Source organism: Sceloporus undulatus, chromosome 6, assembly GCF_019175285.1.
Source record: "Sceloporus undulatus isolate JIND9_A2432 ecotype Alabama chromosome 6, SceUnd_v1.1, whole genome shotgun sequence".
NCBI lineage: Eukaryota > Metazoa > Chordata > Lepidosauria > Squamata > Phrynosomatidae > Sceloporus > Sceloporus undulatus.
This window is the reverse complement of record NC_056527.1, coordinates 85,023,827-85,043,059: the sequence shown is the minus strand read 5'-3', so window position 1 is coordinate 85,043,059 and position 19,233 is coordinate 85,023,827. Positions and strand designations below refer to the sequence as shown.

At 42.3% G+C, this 19,233-nt stretch overlaps 2 protein-coding genes across 3 annotated transcripts in view; both read right to left on the bottom strand.

Moving 5' to 3' along the window:
• Positions 1 to 403: 403 nt before the first annotated feature.
• LOC121935372 (tRNA N(3)-methylcytidine methyltransferase METTL2-like) lies at positions 404 to 8,911 on the bottom strand. Its single transcript, XM_042476812.1, has 9 exons — positions 8,707 to 8,911; positions 7,512 to 7,603; positions 5,757 to 6,124; positions 4,523 to 4,572; positions 3,073 to 3,133; positions 2,250 to 2,389; positions 1,851 to 1,957; positions 1,557 to 1,622; positions 404 to 1,335 (listed from the first exon to the last, which is right to left on the bottom strand). Exons 1-9 carry the CDS (start codon positions 8,793 to 8,795, stop codon positions 1,139 to 1,141), a joined length of 1,170 nt encoding a protein of 389 aa, XP_042332746.1. The 5' UTR covers positions 8,796 to 8,911; the 3' UTR covers positions 404 to 1,138.
• A 4,021-nt stretch (positions 8,912 to 12,932) lies between these two features.
• The window catches only part of LOC121935143 (EF-hand calcium-binding domain-containing protein 13-like), a 50,370-nt gene continuing 44,069 nt past the window's right edge, over positions 12,933 to 19,233 (bottom strand). For both annotated transcript variants that reach the window (XM_042476308.1, XM_042476309.1), the window contains 2 exons: positions 17,749 to 17,847; positions 12,933 to 13,282 (listed from right to left, as the gene is read on the bottom strand). In XM_042476308.1, coding sequence (XP_042332242.1) covers positions 12,989 to 13,282; positions 17,749 to 17,847 — 393 coding nt within the window. In that variant the 3' untranslated portion in view covers positions 12,933 to 12,988. The remainder of the gene's footprint in view (positions 13,283 to 17,748; positions 17,848 to 19,233) is intronic.

The following is a 19,233-nucleotide window of genomic DNA, read 5'->3' as shown; positions in this document are numbered from 1 at the left end:
GGCCTCTGGGTGTCTTGGGGGTGTGTGTCATCTGTATGCCATGCTTCCAAGTCAGCTGGAAGCCAGCTTTTTATGTGGTCTGTTCCAGCCCTTAACTAATGAAAGAGTTCCATGCAGTGCTATAAATAGAAGTTAATAGTGCCAAATAGCTACCCCATCTCTTGTCTACATCTCTTACATAGTGAAGCAGAAGGGAAAATTATGACTGATAAGAAAGCACATAGGAGTCATTTCTCCCTCTGTCACATAATACTAGAACTTGGGTCATCATGTGAAGTTGAATGGCAGAAGATTCAAGAAAAATAAGAATGCTTCTTCACAACACACAGGCAAATTGTGGCACGTGCTATTCTAAGATAACAACTTATAGCTACTGAAGTAGAGATAAGACATTCTTGAAGGATAATGGCTTTTAGTCATAATTGGTATAAATTATGTCCATGAATGGAGGCAGTACATCTCAGACTCCTAGCTGTCAGCTAACATGACCAGAAGAGCACTATTGCCTCGTGTCCTGTATGTGGGCTTTCTAGAAGCATAGGTTGTTACAGTTGTAGGAAAAGAGTGCAAGACTAACTAGGATTTGGTGTGAACCAGCATAGCTCCTCTTAATGATCTCAAGAGGTACAGCTAGACAAGAGTAGGCCTGCAATGTCTAGTAACAAATGACAGGCCTGAATAAATCTAAGTCATCTCTTCTCCTGGCAAGCAGTAGCATCTGTTCTGCTCTTTTCAGGTAGCGCTAGTCCCCATTATACCCAAATGTAGGAAGGCAACAGTCAAGTCAGGATGATAAACCATGGTTTAATCTTAGTGGTTTACACTAACCATAGTTTAAACTAACTATAATGTCAGTCAAAATGCAGAACTATAATCAGTTTTAAAGTATAATTTTTTAAAAAAATATTTGGCCAGGAGGAAGAAGTAGTATGGGCACATACAAGCCCGCAACACTGAGTTCATTATACATAATGAGCATTCTCTACCCATCCCAGCCCACAATCTTAAAATTCTCTCTCTCCAGATATGCTGAGACCAGTGTCAGTAAAGCACAGTGGAGCTCTACAGCTTGACCAAGTTGGTGATAATTTTCCTTACATCATGGGGCAGTTTCCCCACAGGGAGGACTCTAACATATTCAGCTACAGTGTTGGAAGGGAGTTCTTTCTTCCACCAACTCCCCATCTTTCCTTTGCCTGGGAAGCTTGCGATATTTGCACTGGATCCACACCCTGTACATTGTGACTTGTTTTCCTCTGTTCACCTGAAGACGTCGGTCCACCATGTTTTGAACTTTCTCCAAGCCAGCAGTAGAGAACAGCAATTCCAATTCATCTGAGGAATAAAGAATAATTTTATTTATTCCTTCATTCTCAGAACTGTAACATGTAAAATAATTTACGAAGTAAAACAATGCACAATGTGCAAGAAATAACAATAAAACCAATGAAAACTTTTTAAAAAAAATAGAATAAACAGAATAAAAAAAGAAGATAGTGGCCTCAAGTTGGCAACTGAATCCCAAGGCTCCATAGCTGGAGTTGCAATTTGGTTACCTTGTGTGAAAAAATAGACTCGGGTGCCATCTCCTCTCACGTAGAAGTTATCAGCCAGACATTGACCTGAAAGAGAAAAATGAGAATTTTGACTACAGCTCAGCTGCCACCAATTGCTGCCATCCCCTTGTCCCACAAAAGGTGATGCCACTGATCTATATTTGCACTCTCTCAATTGCAAAGGAAGACACCCCCCCCCCCCGATCAAATCTTGCCATGAAAACCCCATGATAGCTTCACCTTAGGGTTGCCATGTCGGAAACAACTTGAACGCCTCCCCACCTTTTGTCATACCTTTCTTAAAGCGGAGTTGAGCAAGATCGTAACGGCCATAATCACGTAACAAAATCATTCCCCCAGGTTTCAGAAGCTGGCTAAGTCTGTTGATTATGCACTGCATTCTGGGAAAAACAAAAGCACACTGATCAAACAGTGGCTTAGCAGCCATTGATGTATGCTGGTCACCTATCAGCTCAGCATAACCAGCTGAAGGCATGGGAACAGTTTGAGCCCCCAACTGTTTCTACTGCCCACTTTCAAGGTAGTTAACCCTTGCCTTGTATACACAAATGCAGTTGATCTGCTGCAGCTTCCTGCTTGTTACAAAAAATACAATACTGTACTATTTTGATACAGCCTACCCCCACCCCTCAAATCCTATCTGCATTCTCTAAATACAATTTAGTTACATACTTTTTTGGAAGAATTGATGAAAGGACAAAAATGAGAACCACCACATCAAGACTTTCCTCTGGCATTGGAAAGGACATCTCACTCTTGCACAGGTCGTGAACAAAGGCAAAACAACGAGAAGTATCATATTCTGGATGGGCCTGCATGTTCACACAATTATTGTTGTTATAGTACAGCACTGATTTCACCACAACCCTGCAGAATAGATTGAGCCAAGAAATAGGAGCTTGCCCCAGTCTCAACCATATCCAAAATTATACTTTCAATTCACTGCACCACAATGACCCAAGATTTCTATACCAGGAGGCCAGGAATTTTGTATTGTAAAATAAAAGATATTTCACAAATTACAAAATCCACATGCAGAAATTGCACAGATCCCAAATGGAAAGAGATCCTATGAAAATGAAAGAGTAATTCTGAAACGGGTGTTAAACCTTGTTTCTGAAGGACACTGATCCACTGAAAAAGTCACTTGAAGGCAAGAGCCAACAGTGGGCAGACACAGAACAACTGATAGACAGAGCTACTTTGTCTGGCACTCAAATCTTGCAGGCTCCTCAAAACATAGCCCCCAAGCAAAGTAATGGTGGCTTCATGGGGCCTATCAGCCAATCCATTCTAAACCAATATTTCCTTCCATTTTTCTTATAGTTGGGATAGGCTGTTAGTACAAGGCTGTGGTCCCCTGACATTAGCCACAGAACTGCATTACATGACAATAATAACAGGTGCTGCATACTTTGAAAAACATGGTGGTACGTATTTCTCATCTTCTAGTCAGGAAGTTTGTCTGCCTTCTCAATTGTGTGGTTTTTTTTACCTTGACAAGATCCACTGCTGTAGTGGAGAAATCACAGCAATACACAAACAAGCCTGGATCACTGAAATGAACCAGAGGAGACATTCCATCATTTTTAGAATTATGAATGATTACAGCAGAGTTGCCAAAGGTGAAACCAGCAAGAAAGGCATATGAAAACTGAGGCAACAACTGAAAAGCAGGCACAGGTAAACACTATCATTCTTTCACTTTAGAAGTAAAACAAAAAAGAATAAACTACAATTTCAAAATGCTGGGGTACAGCAGGAGAGTCTGTCTAAGCAGAAATGGAACATAGCTAGGATCAAATCCAATGATTAAAAGCAAAAGAGAGATACCTTATGTATACTGATGTCAAGGATTTTTGGCAAAGATAAAATACATGGGGAACAAGGAAGCCAAATATGAACTCCAAGGAGAAAGCTGGTGGGAGGAATATTGGGGAAGATGCCGTCTCTAGGTATAACTCAGCCTTTCCAACCTGGTGCCTTGGATGTCTTGGACAGTAATTCTCCCGGCCAACATGACCAAGGAATTCTGGAAATGGTAGTTCAATCCATTTTGGTAAGCTTAATTTATACTTTTTACATGGGATTAAGTAGAAACTTAAGGAAACCCTGTTCTATCAATCAATAAAGGTATTTATTTAAAAATGAAAACTGAATTCAAACTTTTAAAAATGCACCCAGTAAAGTGCATCTGCGTCATACGCAGGCGCATTATATGCTGCTTTCAGCATATGCTGAAAGCAGTGCTGGAAGAAGTGGCACTGTGTGCTGGAAGAAACATTGGAGCGTGCGCCAATCCAAGCACAAGCCCCATTACTTGTAATGGGGCTTGAGCATACGTGTTATTTCTTTTACGTGTGTGTGTGGGGGTGTCCGGAACGGATCCCCCGCGTAAAAGAAGGGTGCACTGTATAATAAAGGTCACAGAACTGGACATCTCAGTGACCTCCCTGTGTCTAAAAGCCTTTATACAGTGCCCGCTTGCCTTTAGCAGGGGATCCGTTCTGGCCCCCCCCCCCCCCCCCGCGTTAGGCAAATAGCGTGTATGCTCAAGCCCCATTTAAAATAATGGGACTTGTGTATGTTGCATGCTGCACATGCCAGTGTTATTTCTGTTGCACGGCTTTCAGCATAAGCTGAAAGCTGTGTAAGGGGAGCCTGCGTGTCACGCAGGTGCACTGTATATCAAAGGTAGGGAGAACCTGGCTGGTTTTGGATGGTGGAAATACACAGATACAGTCAGTCCAGGGTCTCCCACTTGCAAGTAAGACACCAGTATTTTTCTAAATACAAAGGCTGTAGCCCTCTGCCTCTGAGTCCCAGTAAACTGAACTGGAGATATTTACTTCTAAGTGGAGATATGTATGACTCTTCTGTAATACGAAAAAATACCCAAATTATTTTAAGTTTAGGTTTAAAATGTACTTGGCAGTTTTTCTTACTTGTTAGTTTGGAGGATGGGGAAGACTGTGTTTCCAGCACCACATCCCACCTGCCAAGAAAACAAATAGGTAAAGAATTTTTAAGCTATGATAATAAAAATGCTACCTGATTTTTTGTTGATTTTAATTAACATGGCTATCATTATGAAAATAATTTCTATTACACATGCTTTCTAGGATGTCCAAACACAAAGTAAACAGCCTCTTTCCTTACACCAGGGGAGGGAATGGTATGGCCCTCCAGATGTTGGACTTCAAGTGCCAGCATTCCACATTGCTAGCTATGCTGCCTACAACTTCTGGGAGATGCAATCCAGCAACATCTGCAGGGACACAAAATTCTCAACCCTGCTTACACTTCTGTTGCCAAGACTAAATGTGTTGTCCCCTTTGGCAACAAAGGAGTGTCCTTAAGCAAGGATAGTGAAGCAGGACAGGGTGTGGTATCACCGTCACAGAGATGGCCAAGAAAACTCATAACCATTCACTGCTCCTTCCACACACTTCTAGACTTGAGGGGCATGTCAGACAGTATCCTGCTGGCACCAGATCTGGCCCAGACAGTTTCTGATCCTTATAAATTTACTCTGCTCATGTTGAAATGCTGACTTTCAAACTATAGCATTCTCGGTAATCCAGCAAAATTGAAATGAACAATGACTGAATGCTTATCAGTGGTAATTCTTGACATGATGGGTAATAATAGAGCCCTGGTGGCACAGTGGTTAAATGCCTGTACTGCAGCCACTCACTCACAAACTGTAAGGTTGCGAGTTCAATATCAGCAAAAGGGCTCAAGCTCGACTCAGGCTTGCATCCTTATGAGGACACTAAAATGAGTACCCATTTTGTTGGGGGCAATTAGCGTACACTTTGTAAACTGCTTTGGAAGTGCTTAAGTGCACTGATAAGCGGTATAGAAATGTACTTGCTATTGCTATAATGATGAAGCCCATGGTTAGTAACCCATGGCTTCAAAGACGCTTTATAGTCAATAGGTCTATTGGCTGCTACAAGCTATTAAAAATAATAGAAATACAATCTCTATGTACACAGCTGGCTTATTCCTAATAATTACAAAGCAGAAATTAACAACACAGTGTAAAACATCACTATCACACTCTGCCTGCAAGTCTCCCTGACTGTATCTTGCCAAAGAGGATGCTAAACTGAGTAGGGCCACAGGTATCACCCAGCCAGATGAATCTTAGGTTCTGATTTATTGGACTGTTACCTCTAGTATTCGATAAGTTGCAGATGACCCTGGGAAGTCACCTTCTCTTAGTTTTTGTTCCTCTAATGTCTTTGATCCTGGGACCACCTCTGCATGGATCATGTCACTACTGTCTGGCTCAGAAGTTAGACGCTTCAAGGTATCATTCGTTACTGAATCAAGTCCATGGACACTGCTGCTTCCAAGGTCTGAGATTCTGACATTTCTCACAGCATCTTTGGTGACACATGCGCCATCCTCATTGTCACACAAGTTTGGCAACAGTTCAGGAAATTCTGTGAACAGCCAGTGTCTGTCCTTGAAAAACCCATTTTCATGAGTTTTGTAGAAGTCATTCCAATGCTTGTTGGCATTTACCTCATAAGCATCTGCAAAGAGAAAGACAAAATGCAAGCTAAGGGCATGTTGCATCTAATATAATCTTCCCCAACCTGGCAATCTCCAGATGTTTTGGACTACAACTCCCACGATCAATGACCACTGCTTATGCTGGCTGGTACTGCTAGGAGTTGCAGTACAGAAGAGATGGAGGCTGATGTCAGACGTACATCTGGACCAATATAAATATGTGGAAAATCTCTGAAACTCACTAATGGGTAGGAAATCCCATAGAACCCTGACACACATTCACAAAGGCACAAGAAATGAGGCACAGGAAATCTTATAGATCCTCATTTGCTGTAGAATTGTTCCCATTAAAATATATTTCAAAGTTTGACTTACACCTGTTTTGTTATTAAACTCATTGCTTCTTGTCCAGATTTCAAAGCAGTGCTCTGTCAGTCTTTAAAACATCTGGAAACCATTATTTCCCAATGTCAATATTTTCAACAGCTTGAAGTAAATTTCTTCATCATCTGATTTATGTTACTTTCCAAACCTTTCATCTCCTCTCACAGGTTTCCACTGAATTCAACTGGACAATCCTGTTGCCAACCATTTCCATGGATTAATTCATATTACAAAGTACAAAGTAGGCTGTGAGTGTGATTCTGTGAGGTATCTATGACAGGGGAACTGAACTTCAGACCTTCCTGCAGTCCAGCCCTCCAGGCACTCTTTTCTTAGCTTGGTTTATTTGAGCTATGACAGTTGGGGTGTGGGTGGGGAAAGAGGTTTGGGAAACAGATCTCATGGACAATTCTGCTCCCCTTAGCTATTTAGCCTTTCAGCGTGGAGCTCAAATTCCCTGCAACTTATGTATGAATAAGAACAAACATCACAGCTCAGCCGCCTTCCCTCTCACACAAAGATCTATAAAACACAGATGAGTCTATAAAAATGCTTAGCTAACATCTGGATATTAGGTCAAGCCCAATTTACTACAGCTATTGGAAGCTTACTGCCAGCATCAAAAAGGCAAAGAGGAGGCAAAGACAACTCAGGAAAGTCAAATCACTCATACAAATATCCACTGAAACTCCTGCTGCTAGCTTTCAAGCAATCTTAAATAGCATTCTGGTGAGGTCTGTCATGCATGAGGATCACTGCATGCTTTCCTGAGTGTTTCAACCCCAGGATTCCTCCCTACTGGCTATGCTGCATGGACGTGTTGGCAGCTGCAGTCTAATATTTAGAAGGCCACATGATTCTCATCCCAATCTAGGGGAAGACTAAACATGTATTTGTACCATTTATTTCATTGCAGATTAAACATCATTAAGCTTCTGTGGACTAAAACAAAAAAGCATCTGCTAGAGTTGCCACCTACAGAAGACATGGGTCTAGGATTCTCTTTTAAGCACCCAGGACTACCTTGCTGATCTTGTGGTACAAACTGGATGCTGTTTTCTTGGACTTTTGCTCGGGCAGCAGCTTCCTGCTCTTCAGACCATTCCACGTTATCCCTGGAGAAAGAAAAGGGACCAAGTCAGCACATTTAACCTTAAGTACTAAAATACAACGGTTCAGATCTGGCCTTGTACACAACAGCAGCAGCAGGCAGGCTGGACTTATATATACAGTGGGCCATCCACATTCACTGGGGTTAGAGGTGCAGGACCTCCGAAAACGTGGGAAAACCACCAATTAAAAAGAACCCACATTTTTTTAACCTGAGAGAAAACCTCTCTAGGTCCTCCAGTGTAAGTCTATGGTCAACATCTGCCAGAAATTGATCAGAGATTTGCATTGGAGGATCTAGATAAGTGTTTCCCTCTAGTAATCTCTAGGTCCTCCAGCAGAGGATCATTTTGGCAGATACTGACCATAGAGTCACACTGGAGAACCTAGATCAGTGGTCCCCAAACTGTGCTCTTTAAGAGATTTTGGACTTCAGCTCCCAGAAGCCTCAGCCATGTTGGCCAATAGTCTGGGATTCTGGGAAATGAAGTCCAAAATCCCTTAAAGGGCACAGTTTGGGGACCACTGACCTAGATATTCCAAGAGAGAACATATTAATCAAATATGTGAACAATCAAATCCACAAAAGCCAGAAGCACAAATGTGGATAGAAACTGTCCCACGAACACTACAGATCCCAAAATTCCCTAGTGTTGAGCAAGGGCTGTTAAAGCGGTCTCAAACGAGATTATTTCTGCGGCGTATTTTGGACCGAGGGCTCTTGCACAGCGGAAGGGTGAAGAAAGAATGATGACCAACAAGGCTACGTCCGCACCGCAGAAATGATCCGGGTTGAGACCGCTTTAACTGCCATGGCTCCCTGCTAGGGGATTCTGGGAACTGTAGTTTGGTATGGCACCAGAGTGGAACCATGGCAGTTAAAGCGGCGTCAAACTGGATTATTCCTCCAGTGTGGATGCAGTGTACAGTCAGGTCCAAAACACACTGCAGAAATAACCCGGTTTGGAACCGTTTTAACTCTTTGTCTGGCTCTTTGCTATGGAATTCTGGGAGTTGGAGTTTGTTGTGGGGCCCAGAGCCAGCAACAAGTTAATGCGGTACCAAACCGGGTTATTTCTCTAGTGTGGATGCAGCCCTAGTTCCTTACCAAGCATTGTGCTGGAAAAGGCGAGTCGGATCAGTGAGGAAACGGTTCCCAAACGGCTTCCTTTTCCTGTCGTCGCCGGGGGCCTCCATAATAAAAGAAGGAGACTAAAACAAAGCGCGCCTAAGAGAGAAACACATTACTGTAAGCTCCTTCCAGCTCGCCTTCTGTGAGGCTTCTGAGCTGTGTTGAGTCTTAACAGGGGAAAAGGTACCCAAGGCGCATGCGCGAGAAGCCACGCTGAATGGCCCGGAGCGTTCCTTTAAAGTACCGACCAGAAGGAAAACCACCCGGGGATAGTCCTCCAACCATAGAGTTCGAAATGTAGAGTGGCCCATGGTGAGCGTTTCCGGTTTCCACTGCAAAACAAAACATTTTGCCACTTTTTTCTTCTTCCTGGAATCATGCTAAAATAAAATATTCCCCAATTGATAATGCAGTTTGAGAGAGCTTTAACTGCCCTGGCTCAATGCTAGGGCATTCTGGGAATTGTAGTCTCATGAGGCATTTAGCCTTCTCTGTCAGAGCATTCTGGTGCCACAATAAACTACAGTGTACATAGAGAGATCTTGTAACACCTTTGAGACTAACTGAAAGAAAGAAAATGCACCCGAGGAAGTAGACTGAAGTCTAGGAAAGCTCATGCTGCCAATTTCTTCCTTTCAGTTCATCTCAAAGGTGCTACAAAATCTCTCTGTACTGATTCTACAGACTAACATGGCTATATCTCTGAATTCTACAGTTCCCAGGATTCCTTAGCACTGAGCCAGGGCAGTTAAAACAGTCTCAAACTGGATTATTTCTGCAGTGTGTTTTGCACCTTGAAAAAGTGAAGAAAGAGCTGTATCACCTAACACACCTTTTGTTATAATAGTAGTTACATATAGAGCTGACAGTATGATTCTGGAAAGGCCATGATGATCTTTAAATGGACTTCTCATGAGGTGTGACATAAGACCTGAGGGCATGTGGAAAGGACACATGTAACTTAATGGATGTGACTGAGCATTGCTTCTTCCCAACCTGCTGCCATGTTCATTTCCTCTTAAAGGTCAAAGAGAAAGAAATCTGTCAGCCTTAGCAGTACGTCAATCTCAACCAAAAATATTGCTTTTGTAACTGTGAAGTTAAAACCATCAACCAGCTGGGAATACTATTGTTTCTGGGAATCCTGAAAAATCCACTCTAAAGTCCCGAGAAACTGTCCCAAGTCAAGCTTCACCCTATATAAATGACTATTTCGGCCATCTCAATTTGGTCCAGGTGGATTCAGGCAGAAACTGTGTCAGGTTCAAGCTTGAGCCTTCAGGACTGTTATTTGAAGCAGCAGCCCCATTTGACTCTCAGCTTTCCCCCAGATTGGAGCCTGGCTTCTGGAACTCGTTCTGTATTGGCTATTGCAATCCTTACAAAAACCAGCCACTACCACATTTTTATTTTCCTTTTTTTGTGTGTTTCCCCCCCCCCCTTTTTTTTTTTTTTTTGTAAAACTTTTTTCAGTACATACAGCAATAGCAAGTACATTTCTGTACCACTTATCAGTGCACTTAAGCACTCCCTAAGTGGTTTACAATGTGTAAGTTAATTGCCCCCACAAGCTGGGTACCCATTTTATCAACTTACAGAAGAGTGCAAGGCTGAGTGGACCCTGGAGCCCTGCCTGGGATTGAACTCACAACCTTGTGGCTGTGAGCAGCTGCAATACCAGCATTTAACCACTGCATCACCAGGCCCCCTCATATGCTCAGGAAGGTATTTTTGAGATGGCACCGAATGCCATCCATCTTTTGCTTTCTGTGGATGCCAAATCAGTGGTGTGGTAGAAAATTTTAGTGCAAATGCTCCTCATAATGGCTCCTGCTACCATACGCCCAAGGAGACTCCAAAATTGCAGGCAGATGTCTGCTGATCCATATCAGAAGACAGGTTCTTGTTGTCACCAACAGAATATTAATGAACTACCAGATGAAGATGAATATTCAAGATGAAGTCACCATTAAAAACTGCATAACAGCAGGGATAGGTCACAGCAATACAGTGCTGGCAAAATCCATCACCTCCTCCTTACTGTGAAGTTACAGCAAAACCAAGAGCCTGAGGGAGGTGGCAGATGATGTTTTCTTAACTTAAAAGCTCCTGGTGCTTTGACCATGCAAACCATGGCTCCACTATAACCATATATAACACAAAATCAAATAGCACTTTCTTGTTTCTTTGTCCATACAGTGACTCCTATTGGCATGTGGGCACTATGCTTGACAGAGTGTTATGTGCTATTGAAGTACAGTATTGGGCAGATTTTCCCCTTTCTTTTTGGACATTTTTGTTTGTTTGTTTGTTTTATGGGAACTGAAACATAACCAGATCAAACCTAAATCTGTTTTACTGTTTTGGCAACAAAATGCTTCCTTCATAACTTGATTAACATATGAAATGTTGAAATATTTTACTTTTTTCTTTAGAATGAACTTATCTCATCCTTTTTAAATAATTGTTTTTAATAATTTTTGTACATCTTTTTGATGCATATGCACATAGACTAGCTACCTGTTCTGCAACTGAACTGATTGGATTTGGAGGACAACATTCTTGACTTGTATTTCACACCTGCCATCTTAATACTTTCCCCAAGTTGCCCTGTCCTATGCATTACATCAGGTATGGGCATCTACACAGGGTGTGGGAGTCATTTTTCCATCTTGGACGGTCCAGCAGACCCTACTAGTACTTTTCAGTATGTGGAAAGTGCTGCAATGACATTTCCTGTGGTCATTTTAGCTAATTTTAAGTTAACCTCCCCCTTTTTAAATGTGTTTTTGGCATTTTTTTAAGGGTTAGGTTGGGCTAAATACCCTAAAAGCACCAGATCCTGCCTGATCGAGGAAACTAAGCAGGATCAGCCCTGGTTAGTATTCAGACAGGAGACCAACAACAAGTACCAGGTGCTGTAGGCTACATTTCAGAGGAAGGAACTGGCAAAACTACCTTTGAGTATTCCTTGCTTAAGAAAACCCTGTGAAATTTATAGGGTTGCCATAAGTCAGCAAGTGACCTGAAGGCACATACATGCACACACAGGAGGAGCAAACTGCTGCAGGTTTGAGACATTTTGACTGGGTTTTGGGAAAGATAAATGCCCAAAAATAATCCTAGAAAAAAAGGAAGCTGGGGCGGTGTCTGGGGTTTCACAGGCTTTAGGGACCAGTCCACTGGCTGCACATTGCCCACCTTGCTCGGTATCTTGCCTGAGAACAATTCCAGCTTCTTCAATCATAGCAAGGGGACCTGTGGCTCTCTAAATGTTGCTTAACTACAACTCTTGGAGAAGACATCATTTCTCATCTGCAGGATGCAGAGATAAATAACTCACTTCACAGGTTTGCCAGAAGGTTGAATGAGATATATACTACCCATTTCATTGCACAGTAAAAAGTGTGACTGTGGGTGGCACTTTTCACTATCTGGGGATGATCTCTCCTGTATTCCTGGACAATCCATGATGTAATAAAGATACTGTAGTGTAGAGTTTTCTCCATTGGCAGGGGCATGGGCTAGGTAACTTTAAGATTTCTACCAACACACTAATTCTTACCTATACTGGAAAACATTATTTTTGGCATGCCAGGAGCCCATTCACACTATAGATCTATAGTACTATTATTCCCCGTTAACTGCCATGGCTTTATGGGGTTTGTAGTTTCAGAAGGTCCTATAGCTCTCTGGCTGTTAATTCTAAATGCCCCTTCTTAAACTGTCAGTCCCAGGATTCCATAGGACAGAAACATGGCAAGTGCGGTGGAATAATAGTACTAAAATTGTCTATTGTGAATGTGGTCCATGCTCTTGAAAGGTAGAGAGAGCTGGATAGACTTACACATGGGGCGAGGGAGTGATGGGTTAGAGGACGACATATTTCTCTTAGGTGCCCACATGTGTAAGTGGAACAGAGTGAAATTCAAATTCAGATTACAAGGTTAGGTGGTCTCACAAAATCGTGCTTGAGTCTCAACATTAAACATGTTCTTAAATATGTTCTTTCCTCCTTCCATCCTTTTCCTCTCTGCCTCACTGTTAAATAACACTCAAAAAACAGGGGAAAGCCAAAGAGAAAGACAAGAGAGAGGACTTGCCTCTTATATCTTAACTTCTCACTGTATTAGCCAGCATACAAAGGTGAAATCCTGCATTTCTTATTGCAGGAAGTGTGACCCGGATACCAGCCCGAGACTGTTCTGTGGAACATCCACAGAACAAATGGAGGTGCTCTGGTCAGCAACATCTGGAGCTACTTCTTACTTCCATTTTGCCTTACAGTTGCCCTGGTTTGTTTCTCTGCAGGAACAGATAATCGATGGGCACCATGATATAGTTTGTTATCGTACTCCTGGAGTTCTCGTGGTGTTAGCAATTCCTGGCAGACATTCCAGGACCAGGAATATGTGGAGAAGGTCTCGTAGAAGGTGGAGTTCCCTGTCTCCAAGCCGATCTCTCCACCACGTAATCTGCGCCAGAGCTTGAGTGATTTGTTGCGCTCCCGGAGAGCGATGGACATTCGGTAGGCAGTGGTCACTCTCTTCACCTGAGGAGAAGGAGGAGAGCCAGAGAACAGTATTTGAAGATCAAAGTGTCAGAGCAGCTATGAATGCAGTCAGGAAGTTTTATGCAAACCAGAACGCAATCCATATACACATATTTTGGTGTTATGAGAATGAAGACTAAGGAGGGTTTATCTTGTAGTGTCTCCACACCATCCCACATGCGTTCTCTTTATTTATAATTGGCCAACTTAGCAGATCTGGGGTCAATTTTCTGCTTCTTCAGGGGCCACACAGGCTATCCAGGACTGAGCAGAGCAGTGGAGCATAGGGGAGGATTAGCGATTTCTCATCCACAGGGTTGCCATGAGGGCAGCTAACACCACCAAAAAGAGTAATATTTTGTTGTAGAATCCACATGCAGCTAGACCTGCCATGTAACCATTCTGCAACACCTGTCACCTGAAGAATTGTGGACAATGGTGAAAATCCTATTGGTGAATTACGATGCTGTGAGTTCAGCTTATGCCACAGTAACTCACTTTTTTGGTCATTGTGGAAGTCAGAATTCTTTATTGCCTGTGCAATGATCCAAATTCTTCCTCCAAACGCAAATCAGTAGGGATTCAGCCTGTGCTGGGTAACATTACACTCCCCCTGAAAATGCAGGTTTGCAGTTTGGGTTTAGTTCTGGAGTCAGCCTTAAACCTGGAAGTCAGGTTCTGTGATGCCGAAGAGTGCTTTTGCATACTTAAACTAGTGTCAACTACGCCTGTTCCTAGAGATGTTGGATCTGGCCATGATGACACATGACTTCTCATTTGGATTACTGTAAGGGATTTGATACAGTGCTGTCTTAGAAAATGGTTTGGAAATTTCAGCTGGTTCAAAGAGCTACAATCATTATATAGAATTAGTTGTAGGGAGTATAAAACAGCCTTGTTACAATAGTACCACTAGCTACAAGTCTGTTTCCAGGTACAATTTAAAATGTTGGTTAAGATCTATAAAGCTCTATGTGGCTCAGATCTAGCCTATTTGAAGGATCATGTTGCCTGCCTTACATGAGCCTGTCTAGGTTGTGAGACCTTCAATGTGTGGATTCTCTCCATCCCATCACCTGTACAAATACATCCGGTGGGTACACAGGAGAAGTCCTTGGTGGCTGCTCCCAGTGCCTGGAACTCCCTTCCTAGAAAGATTAGTTTGGTTTCCTCCATGGTGTCCTTCCAACAGAAAATACTTTTTTTTGTTTCAAGAGGACTTTGGAAACTGAATGCTCATATGAAAGGGCTTTTCCTAATGTGCTTTATTGTTTTTATTTGGGTTTCTTATGCTTTTAAATTATTTTAAATGCCATTGACAGTTTAATTATATCATTGGCTCTCCATATCCATGGATTCTTTAGCCACAACTTGAAATATAGTCCAAAGAACATATGAATTCCAAAAAGCAAACCTTGATTTTGCTATTTTAAATAAGGGACCGCAGTTTACTACACTATTGGATTTAATGGTACGTGAGCATCCATGGATTTTGTTAGCCAAGGTAGGTCTTGGAACATACTGTATTTTAACTTTTGTATATTTTAGTGACGTGAACTTTTTTCTGATCACTTTTAACTATGTAAACTCACTTTAGTCCCAGGGCTGCTAAAAAGGTGGGGTATAAGGAAATAAAATCATCATCATTAGCAGCATTATCATAGGCCCCATTCACACAATGGAAATAACCTGGTGTGAAACTGGGTTATTTCCACGATGTTCCCACTGGCCCCAAATGCACCTGGCACCATTTGGGAGGGGGGCACAGAAAAACCCACTTAACATCAGGTCCTTAAGCACTTTTTTAAAGAGTTGCAACAATCTGCATCTTTGGTAGTGTGAGTAAGCTGTTCAAACAATTCAGATCATGCTGCAGTGTTCCTGGAAATGGAGGCACCTCCATTTTAAACCGAAATGGTGTCAAGTGTGACTAACAACAGGGTCAAAATGCCACGGAGAGATTCAGAAATGGAAAACATAGTGGGAACACCAATCCGGTATTGCATCACTTCAGAGATCTGGATCTCCTTGGGACAAAAAAGTAAGTGTGAATGACCCCATAGAATCTGTAGATATAGATAAAAAAATTAAGTTAAATGGTAGAGGAAACTGGCTACATTTGGATGTAATGTACTCATGTTAAACCATGAATCACACCTTAATAAACTGAGATAGACATAATCAACACATGTGCACAATACTCTCTAGCACTGCACAGATGAAAAGTGGGATGTGTGTGGCCAAGCAATATCAGAATGTAGTCGAGATGGCAAAATTTATGAATGAGGAAAAACACACAAGCTAGGAAAAACAAGCAGTTGGCCTTAGGGTGAGTTTCATGAGAAGGCAAAGATTCTCCACTGCTCTCTTTTTCTCTCACTGAGTTAACCGAGTGCAAACTACTTTTACACTTTGAACTTAGTTTGTGGCAGGTGAGAACAAAGTGGGAAAGTGGGAGGAGAAAGAAACTGGGTCACTTTAAAAGCAGTTGAAAAAGTGGACAACAGAGAATTAATCAGATCTATCCCTCAGAAAACAGGACATTAGGAAGGTATATACGCAGCACACTGAGGATGTGGACAGAATCATTGGAGAGGTGAGAGCCACCACATGCATACTGGATCCATGCCCATCTTGGATGTTGAAAGCAGCTAGAGGGAGACTGGCTGATTGAGTAAGGGAAGTAGTGAATGCCTCACTACAGCAAGGCAGGTTACGGGCTTTTCTAAAAGAAGCTGTGGTGAGGCCACTACTGAAAAAATCTTCCCTAGACCCCACCAGGTTGGAGAACTATTGACCAGTCTCAAATATCTCCTTTTTGGGCAAGGTGTTGGAACGCATGGTGGCTTCCTAGCTCCTGCGGTTCTTGAATGAAACATATTACTTAGATCCATTTCAGTCTGGCTTCAGACCTGGCTATGGCACGGAGACAGCTTTGGTCATCTTGGTGGATGACCCATGCAGGGAACTGGACAGGGAGAGTGTGTCCCTCTTGGTTCTGCTGGACCTCTCAGTGGCTTTTGATATCATCAACCATGGTATCCTTCTGGGTCACTTCTCTGGGATAGGGCTTGGGGGCACTATCTTACAGTGGATTCAGTCCTTTTTGGAGAGCTGAACTCAGAAGGTGGTGTTGGGGGACTCCTGTTCAACCCCCTGGCCATGTGGGGTCCCTCAGGGTTCTGTTCTGTCCCCCATGTTATTTAACAGATACTGTACATGAAACACTGGAAGAGATGATTTGGAGTTTGGGATGTGGTGTCACCAATATGTGGATGACACCCAACCCCATCTCTCATAGTTCCGTATTTTTAACTTATATTTTAATATAAATAATGTTTAATCATTTTTTAACTTTTGTCCTTCTGTTTTTTAAATTATTGTAACCTGCCTTGAATTCCATTGTGGGAGAAAGGTAGGATATAAATCTTTGAAATAACAACAACAACAACAACAACAACAACAACAATGCATAGATATAGGATGGGGGACACCTGGCTGAATGAGACTATGTGTGAAAGTGATCTGGGAGTCCAAGTAGACCACAAATTGAACATGAGTCAGGCCCCTGTAATAGTAACAGTGCCACTCTATTCTGCTCTGGTCAGGCCCCACCTGGACTACTGTGTCCAGTTCTGGGCACCATAATTAAAAAAGGATATTGAGAAACTGGAGCGTGTCCAAAGGAGGGTGACTAAAATGGTGAAGGGTCTTGAAATCATGCCCTATGAGGAACACCGTAGGGAGCTGGGGATGTTTAGTCTGGAGAAGAGAAGGTTAAGAGGTGATGTGATAGCCCTGTTTAAATACTCGAAGGGATGTCATACTGAGGATGGAGCAAGCTTGTTTTCTGCTGCTCCAGAGAACAGGACCTGGACTAATGGATGCAAACTGCAGGAAAAGAGATTCCACTTCAAAATTAGGAGGAACTTCCTGACAGTAAGGGCTGTTCGACCGTGGAACTGTCAGAGTGTAGTGGAGTCTCCCTCCTTGGAGATCTTTAAACAGAGGCTGGATGGCCACCTGTAGGGTATGATTTGATCGAGAGTTCTTGCATGGCAGGGGTTGGACTGGATGTCCCTTGTGGTCTCTTCCAACTCTATGATTCTATGAACAAGATTTGTTTATCTCTTTACATCAGCAGTTAAATAAGGCAGAAGACCACAACTGTTTATACAATGTGTATGCAAACCAGGATGGGTTTGAAACTGGCTTAGAAATAATGATTTGCTTGAGCTCATTTAACTATAATCCTGGTGAATGACTGAAATGCAAAGCTGTCTCCAAGAAAGGGAGAACAGAATAGCACCAGGTGGTTTATAAAGGTTTGTTAAGGATTTCTTGGGTTCCATTCTAAAGAAGGAAACAAGTTACCCATGTTTTTAACCTAAGGCACATTACAGTTCACTGAAGTGCAACACAACTAAATCTAGCAAAATGAATGATACCAGTTCCTAGCTACTTACTTCTTTTCGGATATCATCTAAGTTGTCCAATGTTAAACGCCTGTGTGTCAGGGCTGGTGCGAGAGTAAGTAAGGGCTTCTGAGGTTTGGAGGGTTTGGGCTGGAAAAAAAATCAGCAGAGACAGAAAACAGAAGCTTAGTAATTGAGTCTGGTTGTGTGTATGTGTGTGTGTGTGTGTGTTGTACCTGCACATGCAGGTTCAAAGATTTTCTGCAGAGCAATACGGGACAGGCTCCTGCTTGCCAGGCCAGGTTAAGACTGGTTGAGACATAAGAGGCAGGCCTACCTGAGGCCCTCTCAAATTTTGTGAGAGGAGGACCTCTCACAAGATATCATGGCTCTTGCAAAATTTGAAATTTGGACCCCAAACCCATAGATCTCAACCCCAAAACATTTCTATGCCATCTCCATTTAATATTTGGCCATGTGGGAGGTATGTGTGTGTGGAATATTTATGTATTCATTCATTCCGAATTTATTTGTATCCCACCTTTTGGCCAATACTGGGCTTCAAGCTGGCCTTACAAAATTTAAAACATAAGCATTTTAAAACCCAGGAAAAGAAAATGTATATATAAACTTAAAAATAAAATTAAAATATTACAATATTAAACCATTAAACATCTAAAGTACAGAACAATTTTGCAAGTTCTAAAAAACATAGATGTGGGCTCAGATTATTCATCAAAGGTCTGCTGGAACAGAGAAGTTTTTGTCTGCTTCCAAAATACCATATATACTAGTGTACAAGTCGACTGCATGTATAAGTCGAAGGAAGGTTTCAGGGTAAACATCATGGATTTTGATATGACCGATGGATAAATTGAGGATGAAATTTAGGGGGCTATAATAAAGGATGGAAAGGGCAAAACACCACTTCTGGTCCTCTTTCTCCTTCTCTGGACCTTTTCTGACCACCTGACACCACTTTCCAGGTGTAGAGGAGAGGTTTGAAAATCGGATTGGGGAGGAAAGGAAGTGGAATTAAATAGGGTGTTTCTTTGATGGGAAGAGAATGCTTTAAAATCCGATTGGGAAACTCTTTTGGAGACACATACAGAGAAACGCACACACACACACTCCTGCCCCCAGTTGGGGCATTAATGCGGCGTTTGTTTCAGGACCTTTCTAAGCAGTATTAGTGTACTGTCCCATATACAAGTTGACCTAGGATTTTAGGGTCAATTTTGGGGCATAAGTTCTCGACTTGTAGTCACGTTTATACATATATAATATGTACACACACATACACACAAATGTGAACAAATAAGCATAGCCCCCTTGCCCATGTTTAGCCTCATACCCTCCTCAGGAAATTGAGAAGTCTATGCCCTTGCAGCCATCCTCTGCAGTCAGAAAGGAGAAACAGCAGCTCAGTGCCAATCATGGTCCCCACAGATGGACCCCTGGCATTTGGTAACACCTAACTGCTATGTGCAGTTCATCCGTTGGTCTGCTGGGAGTGTGGCTGACACACACTCTCAA